This window comes from Ascaphus truei, chromosome 7 (genome assembly GCF_040206685.1).
Source record: "Ascaphus truei isolate aAscTru1 chromosome 7, aAscTru1.hap1, whole genome shotgun sequence".
Taxonomy (NCBI): domain Eukaryota; kingdom Metazoa; phylum Chordata; class Amphibia; order Anura; family Ascaphidae; genus Ascaphus; species Ascaphus truei.
The window spans coordinates 20,475,879-20,488,302 of NC_134489.1; the positions used below are offsets into that span (position 1 = coordinate 20,475,879).

At 43.6% G+C, this 12,424-nt stretch overlaps 1 protein-coding gene across 4 annotated transcripts in view; it reads left to right on the forward strand.

The window, feature by feature from the left end:
* The first annotated feature begins 2,234 nt into the window (after positions 1 to 2,234).
* SPAG16 (sperm associated antigen 16) overlaps positions 2,235 to 12,424 on the forward strand; it is a 543,868-nt gene continuing 533,678 nt past the window's right edge. The window contains exons 1-4 of one of the 4 annotated variants that reach the window (XM_075607227.1): positions 2,373 to 2,389; positions 6,889 to 6,935; positions 7,879 to 7,923; positions 9,714 to 9,806. Coding sequence is in view for 2 of the 4 variants with exons in the window: in XM_075607226.1 (XP_075463341.1) it covers positions 2,362 to 2,389; positions 6,889 to 6,935; positions 9,714 to 9,806 (168 nt within the window). In the remaining 2 variants the exon portion in view is untranslated. Of the gene's footprint in view, positions 2,390 to 6,888; positions 6,936 to 7,733; positions 7,792 to 7,878; positions 7,924 to 9,713; positions 9,807 to 12,424 lie in introns of those variants that run through there. The other 3 variants (XM_075607228.1, XM_075607226.1, XM_075607225.1) reach the window with 3 other exon arrangements.

Sequence of the window (12,424 nt, forward strand, 5' to 3'; positions counted from 1 at the left end):
GGGGACCAGGGGCACTTGGGTGGGTGGGAGGGGGACCAGGGGCACGTGGGTGTTTGGGTGGGAGGGGGACCAGGGGCACTTGGGTGGGAGGCAGTGACTGGGTGGGGTGACTTACCTTGCCGCCGGACGCTTTCCACTGCTGCCCCCGATATCCCCTGCTGCCCGGGACGGGAGGTGGGCTTGGGGGGACGGGAGGTGGGCTCGGGAGGGGGTGCCACGGGAGGTGAGCTCAGGAAGCTGGCTGCGGGGGGAAGCTGGCTGCGGGGGGAAGCTGGCTGCGGGGGGAAGCACGCCGCAGTTGTAGCTTGAACTTCCCCCTCCGTCCCACGTAACGTGCGGGCCGCAGAGGAGCTGGTACTTCCTCCTCCGTCCCACGTTGGGAGCGGGGGGGAGGAAGGGAGCGGGGGGGAGGAAGGGAGCAGGGGGGGAGGAAGGGAGCAGGCCCTGCGCAAGCGCGTGGGACCGCAGGGGGAAATCGCCGCCATTTTTTTAAAATTGAGCAGGGGGGACGGGAGACACCGCGCGGCCAGCCTCGCTGCGACCCGGCAATTTTGGTGCCGTGGCCCGGTGCCGGGTCGCGACCCACCATTTGGGAAACGCTGGTTTAGAGGAACGAGTGGAGGAGTGTCATCTTAACTCTATGCCCAGGACATACTTGAAAACGAGAGGTAAAATATTTTATAAATAAATAAATATGGTTTCTACAGCAAAAGAAGACAATTTCACTAGAATCAGACCTGATGAAGGCCGATATTGGCAGAAACGTTGGTTGGACGTATGCACCGATATAATTAAACAGAAAATATTTATTTCAAAGCTATTCCTTCGGAGTTCCTGCATATTTTCCCTGTGCAGACGGTCCTCGGTTATCCGACAGAATGGGTTCTGGAAGTAGCGTTGGATAGTGAAACTGTTGTAACGTGAATCCCATGTTAATCAGTGGCGGTGAGCGTTGGATAACACATTCAGGTGTCGAAAAATGGCCCTTAGGGTTGCATTGTAAAGCGTTGGATATGCCATTCGTTGTAAAGTGAAACGTTGGGTAGCGAGGACTACTGTACCTGTATTCTGATTACAACAGGTACCTGCAGGAGTTGGTCCGCAACTGGAAGCAACTAGTAACCAGACTGCTAAATACCACTGAAAACAAAGAGAGCACCACCTACCAATTTCTTGTTCAATCAATATTGGAACATTTTTACTTATCACTTGCCAGTAGCACAACCAGGGTGTGTGTAAAGGTGCATTCGCACCCCATGAGAATGTCATATACTTTACTAGCGGTAACGGAGGCCCCGCGCTCTTCCTCACAGCAATGAAACTGATTGCTGGGGGAGAGAGTGGGGTCTCTGTATGAGAGCGGCCTTCCTCCATCGACGTAGCGGTGTCATGTGAATCTGTCGTCATGGCGACACGACGTCACATGGTGACGTCAAGACTAAGGTGACCATATTTTTCCTGGGACAAACAGGGACGTTCACGCATTCATGCACTTGGCACGGAGTGTTTGCGCATGTGCTGTCGGCGCGGGGACGTTCGAGCATGCGCGTCTGGCGATTATAAAAAAAACCAGGACATTTACTACAATTTCAGGCCAGCGGGACAAACAACAACAAAAACGGGACTGTCCCGCTTAAACCGGGATGTCTGATCACCCTAGTCATGATGTCACGGAACGAGGGCCCACACGTAAACACTTTACACCCCCCCCAATATGAATTTCTGACACTTGTCTGGTGATGATGATGGCGGCTCAGGAGTTTGGTTACCACACATCTACCGGCCACAGATGATCCGTCAACCCTGCCTTTCCTGTCTGTGTGTTTCCACGGCAAACCCTTTCCCAGCCCCGGAATAGGGTTGTACATGTGAATTCAAGTGGTTAGTGATTGGGTTAATGGCCGGAAGCCCCTCTGGCAGGAAAGGGGTTAATAAAAGGTGCGCGACTGTGTGAAAGAAGAGCCTGTGTGTTTTTTCTTAACAGTTCCCCCAAGAGGTTAATTATGTGAGCACCCTTCACTGGTAGCGAAGTGGTTAATCCTCTGCCCACCCCTCTCACACTTGTAGTGCAGGGATTAACGGTCACCCCTCCCCCGGAAGTGGAGACGTTTATTCTCTGCACCCTTTCTGGCAGGGAATGTGTTAATGGTCTGCAGCTGCTCTCTGGCAGTGAAGGGGTTAATAATCGCCAGGCCTCGGTGTCAGGCGCCGTTGCCATGGTGAGAAAGGAGACACCTGTTCCGCCTGATCTCGCGGGAGGAGGCCGCAGGCCCTCGCGAGCTTTGAGGTCTGGGCCGTTGTTACTTGGCAACGGGGAAGACTTCAAACAACATCAATAACCTGAGGACCGGCGAAGGCAAAATGGAGGAGGAGAACTACTACCTGGAGCGTATCCTTCCAGGGCCGGGGAGAGGGGGACACACACTGATACTGACTGAATGCAGCTGAGGGGCACTCACTCACACTGCTACTAAGGGACACTCACTGTTACTAACACAGCTACCCAGGGGCACTGACTGCTACTGACACTGCTGCTGAGGGACATTCACTTCTACTGACTGACACTGCTGCTAAATGACACTCGCTGCCATTGAGGGACGACACACTCATTGTTATTGAGGGGCACTTTGCTACTGAATAATACTCACTGCTATGGACACTGCTGCTGAGGGACACTCACTGCTACTGACTGCTATGGAGTCACACTCACAGCTACTGACTGCTGCTGAGGGACACTATGTTATAGAGTCACACTCACTGCTACTGAATGACACTCACTAGTGATGGACACTTACTGCTACTTACAGCTACCGAGTCACACTCATTCCTATTGACACTACTAATGCGATAACGCCCTGCTAATGAGCAATTGTCTTCTAATAAGTGACACTTGCTGCAGAGTGAGGCTGCCTTGTAGTGAGTGACACTAATGACTCTGCTAATGAGTGGCACATGGTAATGAATGGGACTACTTTCTTATTTGTGGGTATGACTTCTACTAAGTGAGACTGGTAATGGGTGACTTTTTTTTCTAATAATTGATATTTTCCCGCTTACCAATTTCTTACTGTGAGGGGCATTCTGGTATCTTGTGCATACTTCCATCACAGGGTGTTTATATCAGCGACGTGTGACTCCTATGAAGACCACGTGATTGATGTAAAGCATGTTTGCTAGCAGTTTGTGGGCACTGTCCTTGTAGCGTGTATTTGCATACAACTGCATGTGGTTAGAATGAATGGTATTTGCATATCACAGCAATAGATAATTACAATATGTACAGATGTGGTAAAATGACCGTATATATCTTAACATCTGAAAAGGAAATTGCTTACAAATTGCAGCGTAGCACTGGGAGCAATTCTATCATGTTTTGGTGGCATTTCTCTGGTATGGTAACTTTAATTGGGTACAGTACATGCATTGTTACACACATGGGTGTCAATTAATGTTGTTATGCTTTTTTTTATATGTCAGCATTGAACGGTTCCTTCAAACATTGCATCATTAAAGATAAAACCCCTGATAGTGCCAGTGCATTTTTCTTCAAATACAGCACCCTTAATTTCCTTAGGTGTTGTACAATTTATTTGAAGCGGTGAAGCATTCATTCCCAGAGTACAATCTGATATTTAAAAACATGTCTGCGATATTAATGTGCTTCTGCACTACAAACATGTTTTGTTTTTGGCAGATATTTCTTAGCAATAAATGTACTGTACATTGCTAGTAGCAGGTTCTTCTAACACAGGGGTGCGCAACTGCAGAAGCCTGTTGAGGCTTAACAGGTCAGGTTTTAAGGATACCCCAGCTTTAGCACAGTTAGCTCTTCAGTGGCCCAGTCAACGATTGAGCCACCTGTGCGGAAGCAGGGATATCCTGAAAACTTGCCTTTTGGGGGTCTTGAGGACTGAAGTTGAACACCACTGTTCTAATGTAAGTGAAAAATGCCCAGTGCGTCATCGCCTGTTTTGATTACATGGTTACCTGTTGTGATGCTTTTAATATTTGAGGGAATAATAGCATGTGTTCAATGGGAAGAGCACTGTAATCCTCCCTTTAAAACTTTGACAAAGGGTTATACAGTATGTAATTCTTGATGATTTTGCTCAGTGTGGGAGCAATTGTGAGCAACGCACCAGAGGAGATTTTCATTTTACTAGCAAAGCTCAGCTAGCATCAATAGACACTACTCCTACAAATCTTAGGGCTATAGAGCAATACCCACTGCAGTCATAAATATACTGTGAGGCGATGCGCCGTGCAATACTTGTAATTACAAAATGAATTCTGATTATAGGGTAAGCTCTTTAAAATCCTGAATTTGAACACGTTATTACACTATTTACTGCATCCTAGCGATAACCAACAATTCTGCCATCTGCATCCTGTAAAGCACAGGTGCTAAACAATGTTGGCTCATTTAGCAGTTACAGGCTATCAGTGCTGTTTGTTGTCCACTTACAAGCATTTAAATTACGGTATCTCTGCACTGAGATTGCTAAACTGAAAATAAAGACATTGCACAGTGTTGTGTGTTGATCTGCCTCCTTGAATTCTTGATCAGTTTTTATTATTAACATGTTGCCTGCTTCATTTCCCATTTTGGCGATGACTTGTTTTTCTCCTCAGCTTTAGAGTGGTGCTAAAATAGTCTGTCCTCTAGTACAGGCGTGCACAATCTTTTCCCCCTGCGCACCCTCCCCCCCTCCTTATTTTGGCTCCGGCGTTCTGACGTCACTTAACGCCGGGTTGCCATGGCGACGCGTGTCCAGAAGCCGTCTAAGCCAAGGAAAGGGAAGTTACAGAGGCCTTGTGTGCTCCCCCGGCATGTAATTTAAAAGCCTTCGGGAAGTGCGTGGGGCCTCTACCTGCAGCGCCCCCGCAGAGAATCTGGCACCCCCCTGCTCTAGTACAGAGGTGGGCGCGGCGCTTACAGAGGCTCCGCACTGTTCCCCACAACATTTAAATTAAATGCGGGGGGAGCGCACAAGGCCCCTGTAACTTCCTCTTACCTTTCCTCTGGCGACACGTCGGCATGACAACGCGACATCAAATGATGCCGCAGGGTAAAATGGCCACATATTGCCAAGGCAGCACAATGTCACATGATGATGTTGTGACATCAGATGCTGCCAAAGAAAAGATAAGGGGGGGGGGGGGGGGTAGAGAAGGCAAGCGGGCGTAGACAAAATGTGTGCGCATCCCTGTTCTAGTACCTATTGCTGGGTCCTGTAGCTGCTTTAACCTTCATGTACATATGTTCTGCTCAAGGGTGTCTTCTGTCTATCCCGTTTTGTATCTACTGCACCGACACACTTTATTCGAGCAAATACCCAGTATGTACCTGGCAGATACCTGGAATGCGCCGCTCCTCACCTCTGACAAGCCCCGTTGCGTTTGCCTTCCCAGCCTGGGTTCATGCCTGGCTGACGGGCAGCTGATCTGTTAAATGATAATGATTAGGATTTAATAGGCTGCAATGCTTCGCGTGTCTACCAGATGGCATAAATTCATGAATTGTAATGCAGTATATATATATATACTGTGCAGTATTGCAGCCAGCGGGAATAAAATGCTTCAATCCCTGCGTGGAAAATACCTCAATGCACTCGGGCAGAAAACAGTCACAAACCTCAATACACCCGGGTATACCCGAATTCGTGGGACTAGCCGAGCTCGAATAAAGTGTGTCGCCAGTGTAAAGCCAAGTCCCACTTAAAACCTTTCTCACACACTGCCCCTCGCCTCTGGAATGCCCTTCTGCTCAATATCCGACTGGCACCCTCTCTATCCACCTTTAGGACCTTTCTTAAAACAAACCTCATAAACAAAGAATATGGGTAGCTGCATGGGTGATACTATACACCTAATACATACATTTGTATCTAAAGCCCTCTCCCGCCTTAAACCTTTTTTACTGACTGCCCCGCACCTCTGGAATGCCCTTCCCCTCAATACCCGATTAGCACCCTCTCTATCCACCTTTAAGACCCACCTTAAGACACACTTGCTTAAAGAAGCATACGAATAGCACTGTGAATATTCTGAACACATGATACATAAAGCTTGGCCCCCTGCAGACGCACTTACCAGGACTTCCTCCTACTGTCTCTGTACATTCTTCCTACCTACCAATTAGATTGTAAGCTTTTCGGAGCAGGGACTCCTCTTCCTAAATGTTACTTTTATGTCTGAAGCACTTATTCCCACTATGTGTTATCATTGTCACGTGTATTACTGCTGTGAGCGCTATGTACATTGATGGCGCTGTATAAATAAAGATACCTGTATGCATACATACACACGTCGATTGTGACTTGTCTTAAGTTACCAAGAGCTGACAGTGTCTCCCACTTCAGAGGCCATTGCCTTAACTATAGCGCTACTTATTTAACCCTTTTGTGATGTCATATAAAAATGGGAGAAAGTCCACAATTTGACGTAAACTTCACATTTAAATAGAAAAGCACTCCATTTCACAATATTGCACGTGATCAAGATGGAATACTGTAAATGGGAAAGGAAAGTTAATTTTAATCAGTTTTAGCATCAAAACTGTGTATTGGTGTTTTATGACATTTACTCTGCTACTTGTATTACATTGTTTAATCCCTCCTCCTATACAGTATTTGTATTGTCATCTGAAGCTAAAGGGGACACTGTGTGCTTTGCGTGTAATTTCCCAGAAACCCTGGCTGCAGTGGAAGCCTTGTAGGGGAGAGGCTTGCAGACCTGTTTGAGCCATGTGAATGTGCTCACAAGTGGTATTTGTATTTGGTTAAAATATGTGTGTAACTCTTCTCTTTCAACCTAGGTTACTAAAGTCTCTTAGTTGCTTTACAAATGTTGTTATTGTGAGTTTTGCAACCTTGACACAATACACAGAGGTCACCATAACTGAAGGATCTGAGGATAATTACCAATATGAGGAGGTAATTCCAAATTTTTTTTTTTTGTTTTTTTTTTTAAAGCAAGAAAAATATTTCTGGAAATATTGTATAAATATTGTAAATATAGAAACATAGTGTCACAAAGTTTGCATCCTACTGTGAATATAAATTGATATCTGTAACAGCAAATTTCCCCTGAAAATGGCACATCATTTATGATGTTTGAAAATGAACAAATCCTACTGCATAATAATGGTAAATAACTCTATGGACCAGATCCACAAAACTCAGTTAAAATCAGTGTTTAATAGCGTCACGTTGCCTAAATCGAGAATGGATGTTAGTTTCACTGAAGTTAAAGGAGCATGTGTTTTTTTTAATTGGTTTGAATCAGCGGGTCTCTGGAGCTGAACCGAGTTGATTTCAGTTCCGGGAACCTCCTGCTTCCGTAGGTGCTGCCAGTATCTCTGCGCAATTTAATGCTCCTGCAACACATGGGATAATAGGAAGGTATGATGTTGCATCTTCCTATTGAAGCGCGGGATGCAGGACTTTTAAACCACCATATTGTGAACCCAGCCAGGGCTCCTACCGGCAGCACCCACTGAGGTAATTATTTCGGGAAGCAGGGGGTCCCTGTAGCTGAAATGAAAGCGGTTGACCTTTGGAAACCGCCTGCTTCAAACCTATAAAAAAAAAACACACACAAAGAAAGTGTCACCAGGAGTGCCTGTTTAACACCTATCCACAAAGCTAAATATACAAAAACATACGTTCTATATCTTATTAGCATAAGCTAAACATCATGTTATTGTAGCATAATATTGCTTTATCTTCCAGTAATGTGAAGCTACCATATGTCTGTCTTGGTGTTAATCCTACCCAGATCGCTAAATAGGTATTTAACTCAAGTTTTGAAAGAGAGGAGAGGAAAAGAATACCAGGAAATAATGCTATTTTAATAAAATTATTCCTAACCATGCAGGTACACCCATCCAGACTGCAAAAGAGCCTTTTTTAGAGTCTAGGTGTGAGTATCGTCAAGTTTTGTTACTGTATGCCCTAACTAATGATGTAAAGATAAGTCGCCCACGCTTAACTTAAATGCATTTTTGTGGATATGCAATGTTAGAGTAATGCCTCATTTGCATTTCATTATCATCAACGGCTGTTATACCCCTGTAGTTAATGCAAAGGGAGAGAAGGGTGCATGTAGAACTGCCGGAACGCTGTTCCAGCTGCTAAAAATATGCCAGAGCAGTGTTTCAGTGCATGGGAGGATGGGCCCTTGAAAGTTGTGGGCCCTGGTTCGGCTGAACCAGCTGCACAAATGGTAGTTCCACCATTGACTGGAGTATACTGTATGAACCGTAATTAGTTTTCCCAAACATGGCATGCTAGTGTAAGAAACTTTTGTGTTCAAATGCGGGGAGTTGTTTTTATTAATATCTAGTTTTTTGATGTCGAACAAACTCCAACATAATACAGTGTGTGTTGAGGCTATAGATAAAAAGGTCTAATCTTTAATACTAATTTGGCTACAGTTGTACTATACCTGTGGTAGCAGCTTAGCAGTTTTGTTAAATGCATATTTTTTGCAATACTTCAGCACCATGGATAGAAGCAAAACTACCCCGCTTCTCTAAGCAGAGAGAGGATGTTACATCTGCTTAATGTCCCAGTGATGTTTATTTTCCATTCACTGTGGCTAGTTGGTGTAAAAAGTCACAGGAAACACCATTTGAAAAAAATAAAAAACTACAATATTCTGCTCTTTATGGTCAAAGACCTTTTATTTCACATGCAGCTTTTCTTACAATAAAGGTTCCATCAAACCGAGGATACCTATTACAGAGCAGGGCACTATGGAAACTATTGTATGATAGAGGTTGTTTGAAAAGGGTAAAGAATAGCACAGATGATATTTGAAAATGCAACAAGTAATATACTTGTAATGGATATCGGTCCTGACTAAGATGCTTTCCTTGGAGATCCATAAAGGCTGAAGTGGGAACGGACCAATACCATTAAGTTGATTGAGCCTCCTGAAATCCTTATCAATTGTTATTGGTTTAACAGTAATTGTAATTCACTTGTTTGTGAAGCACTTTGGATGTACTGCACTAAAATGAATGGATTTTAATCCATATAATTTAGATACTTTACGTCAACATAATCCATCATGTAGAGACGGCATGAGTAAATGAAATGAAGGCAATTTATTTCCCTTCTCACATTCTCTCAAATTCTGATGGGGAAGGCTAAGGATCACATTACATTATTATTCAAATTCACATGAAAGATATGCATAAAACCGTACGTAATATCTTCTATATTGCAGTCACTCCCAAATATTAGGCAACTCAATGGACCTCTAACAATTGCAACATATTATCAATGCTTTTTAATAAATCTAATAGGAAATAATGCCATCCTATTTTACAATGTCACTTCCTGGTCTCTTACAGCATAGCCAGTCTGCCCGTGTCTGGTCAGGTCTTTTCAATTCCTCTATGCAAATTATGGCTTTCGCCGAGCTGCTTGTATTGTTGATTAACATTCACAGTCATGCCTTTAGAGAAATGAACTTCCTTACTCAGCTAGACATCATTTAACCTCCTCCTTGCTGCACACTTCTAAGATCAGTAGAGCTACAATCTATATCTGTAATACAGACAATTTAAAGGTAAATAACCTGAAGTGTTTTACAGGGCCCTTGCATCTTGAATATATATTTTTATGGAGAGGCCCATTAACTTTGCCTATTAAGACCAAATCTTGGACGTTCTACCAGTTAATATTTTGCCTTCTTGCACACAGATACCAGCAGAGGATGATTTCAGTCTCCCAGAAGAGGATGAAGACTTTGTGAGGGCTTTTCAGACAGTGCAAGAACAGACTGAAAATATTAATGTGAGTAACTCTCTGTCACCCTATTAGCCAGAGATCACACCATGGTGCACTTCAGTGTCTCTAAGGCCCAAATGCACTAAGCTCCATTAGGCTCGTCACGTTAATAGTAATATTGTATCCACTAAGGCCGATAATGTAACATGAAGCCATGTTTTCTCCTGTAAAGTACATAGCGCTACTTATAAGAAGCAAGTGATAATGAGATTCAAATGTTATCATATCATCTCATGATGATATTGTATTCCCCAAAGTCTGTTAAGGTTAACGCTAGGACTTAGGGGCTTATTCTATATCCGCCGAAGCAGCCGATCAGGCCATTTTTGACTGAAATGCCTAATTTAAGTCAATTGACTACTTCGGTGGATATAGAATAGAACCCTTATTTTTTTTGCTATTTAAGTAATAGCAAGCTTAGTGTTACCCCCATCCAGGCCCTGAAATAGGGCTTTTGCAGTGTTTGGATGGCTGTAACGCCACAGTAACACGTAGGGAGGAGATTTTAATAGCTACATCTTCCTATTTATCAAGGAGACTCCCTAGAAAAAAAAGTCAATGGAAATGAAAGAGATTTCTATCATATTCCTCCCAAATCTTTCTTGTAGGCGTTTTCACATGTTGGTCAGCATGATTAAATCAATCTATCTTTATTCGCTGGCAGAGAGATCAGCAACGTATTGCTTTGTCTGTTACTATATTGCTCTGCATGTTATATCACTTTGCATGTTATTATATTGCACGGTTATATTGCATTGTTTGTTATTACATTGCTTGGCATGTTATGATATTGCTGGCCTATCTTCTGGCAGTGAATGGGTTAAGGCAACCAATGACTGTTGATACTATCCCTTCAAACAACCTTTCTTGAAAATAATCAGTACTTTACTCTTTGCAGGTCGCCTTAAAAATCAAATAATCACACTTAATCATGAGGCGGCAAAGCAATTTTTTTTTTATGAGAGGAAATGACAATCATCTCTTATTCCTAAAAATAAAAAACTAAGAGACCTGGGAAATGCTTTGTTGGCTGCACAAAACAGTTCGGCAAAAGGCAGCATTAGCACTAACCTTTTTTTTAAAAATTTATTTAATCGAATATTTTTTTTAAATTTTCCTTTGAAAGCAGCCAGTCCTATATAGCTACATTGAATATGCTGCTCTGCATAGTGATGCTTTTCCAAACCTCTGTCTTCACAGAGCGAATAATATTTAAAGTGCTCTCAAAACAAACACTCGGCTATGTTGACACCTCCACCATAGTATGATGCTCACAGAGTTAGGCCTCGGGCATGGTCAGCGCTTGTGTGCTGAGGCGCGCTGCTGCTCGGCACTGAGCCCCTGTAGCCGCAATGAGAGCGGCTTTAGCAGGGGCTCACGCACGCGTCCGCACGCTTGGGGAAGCGTGTGTCGCACACAGTTTTCAAATTTGGCGCTCGCCGGAGCGCACGGCCGGTGTCACGTGAGCGGTTCGCCCAATGAGGGTGAACCAGCTCCGTGACGTCACTGGCCCGCCCCCAGACCAGCCCCCAGACCCGCCCCCGACACACCCACGGACAGCACGCTGTGTAAGGCCATGGAAAGCAGCACTTTCCCTGAGCCTCAGCGCGCCTCCGCACTGTTTTGGGCACTATGTCCCAGGCCTTAGAGGGCATTAGGCAAAGAGGAGAAGGATTTCATAGCAGGAGCTGCTATTTTTCTATCAAAGTGTTTAACTGACTTAAATTCATTGTCGACACCTCTGCATTCACTTTTGCCTTAAGTTGCTTGACTAACTGGTCCTTACATGTGCTATTTTAGTGTGGGCTGATTCATTCTCTTCCTTTTGTGTGGGTTGAAATCCTAAAACTCCACTAGACTTATCTAGGGCAGGCAGCCAGTTCAAGTCCTGCAGCAGAGTGTTTTATGAGATTATAAATCATGTGTGGTGATGCATTCAAACAGATTCTCAATTCGTACCTTTTACTCTGAAGCAGACACTCTTATTTCAAGGACACCTCTCACGCAGGAGAAAGTTTCAAAAGGAAAGGTTAGGAAGTAGGTGCTGACAGTGCCGTAGGCTAAAAATAGGTGACTGAAGAAAAATAAATATGGTAACTACATATTCATGATAACATCTTTTTATTGTATTGCATATCTCTCCATCCGCTTGGGATATTAAAGCATAACATTAGCATAATAATACTAATAACATAATTATAGCAGGGTAAAGAATATGCAAAGTAAGCATTGAAATGTTCTTAAGTCAGCAAACAAAGAGTTGACTTAACGTGGCCAATACAAAAAAGAAACTTTAAGTAGGTCTCAAATGTACTGTGTGTATGTAAGTAAGTGCCTCTGAGATGTAGGAGATGTGCAATTTCAGGTTTTTTTTTTATTTTATTCCTTTTTACACAAAAAGCAAAACTGTAAAACAAGTCTAGAATAAATTCAATAGAATTTCACCGCGTTTTTTTCAAAGATTGTTTAGCATTTGTGTAGAAGATTTTTGACCTATTCGCAGTTTGATTTACCATGCTGATCAAGAATTGGGGCAGGACCTGCTACTCCATTTTTCTTTTAATAACCCATCACCCGCTCTGCTGATTTTTCCCTTTTATATATTATCAATTTTGCTGTGCTTT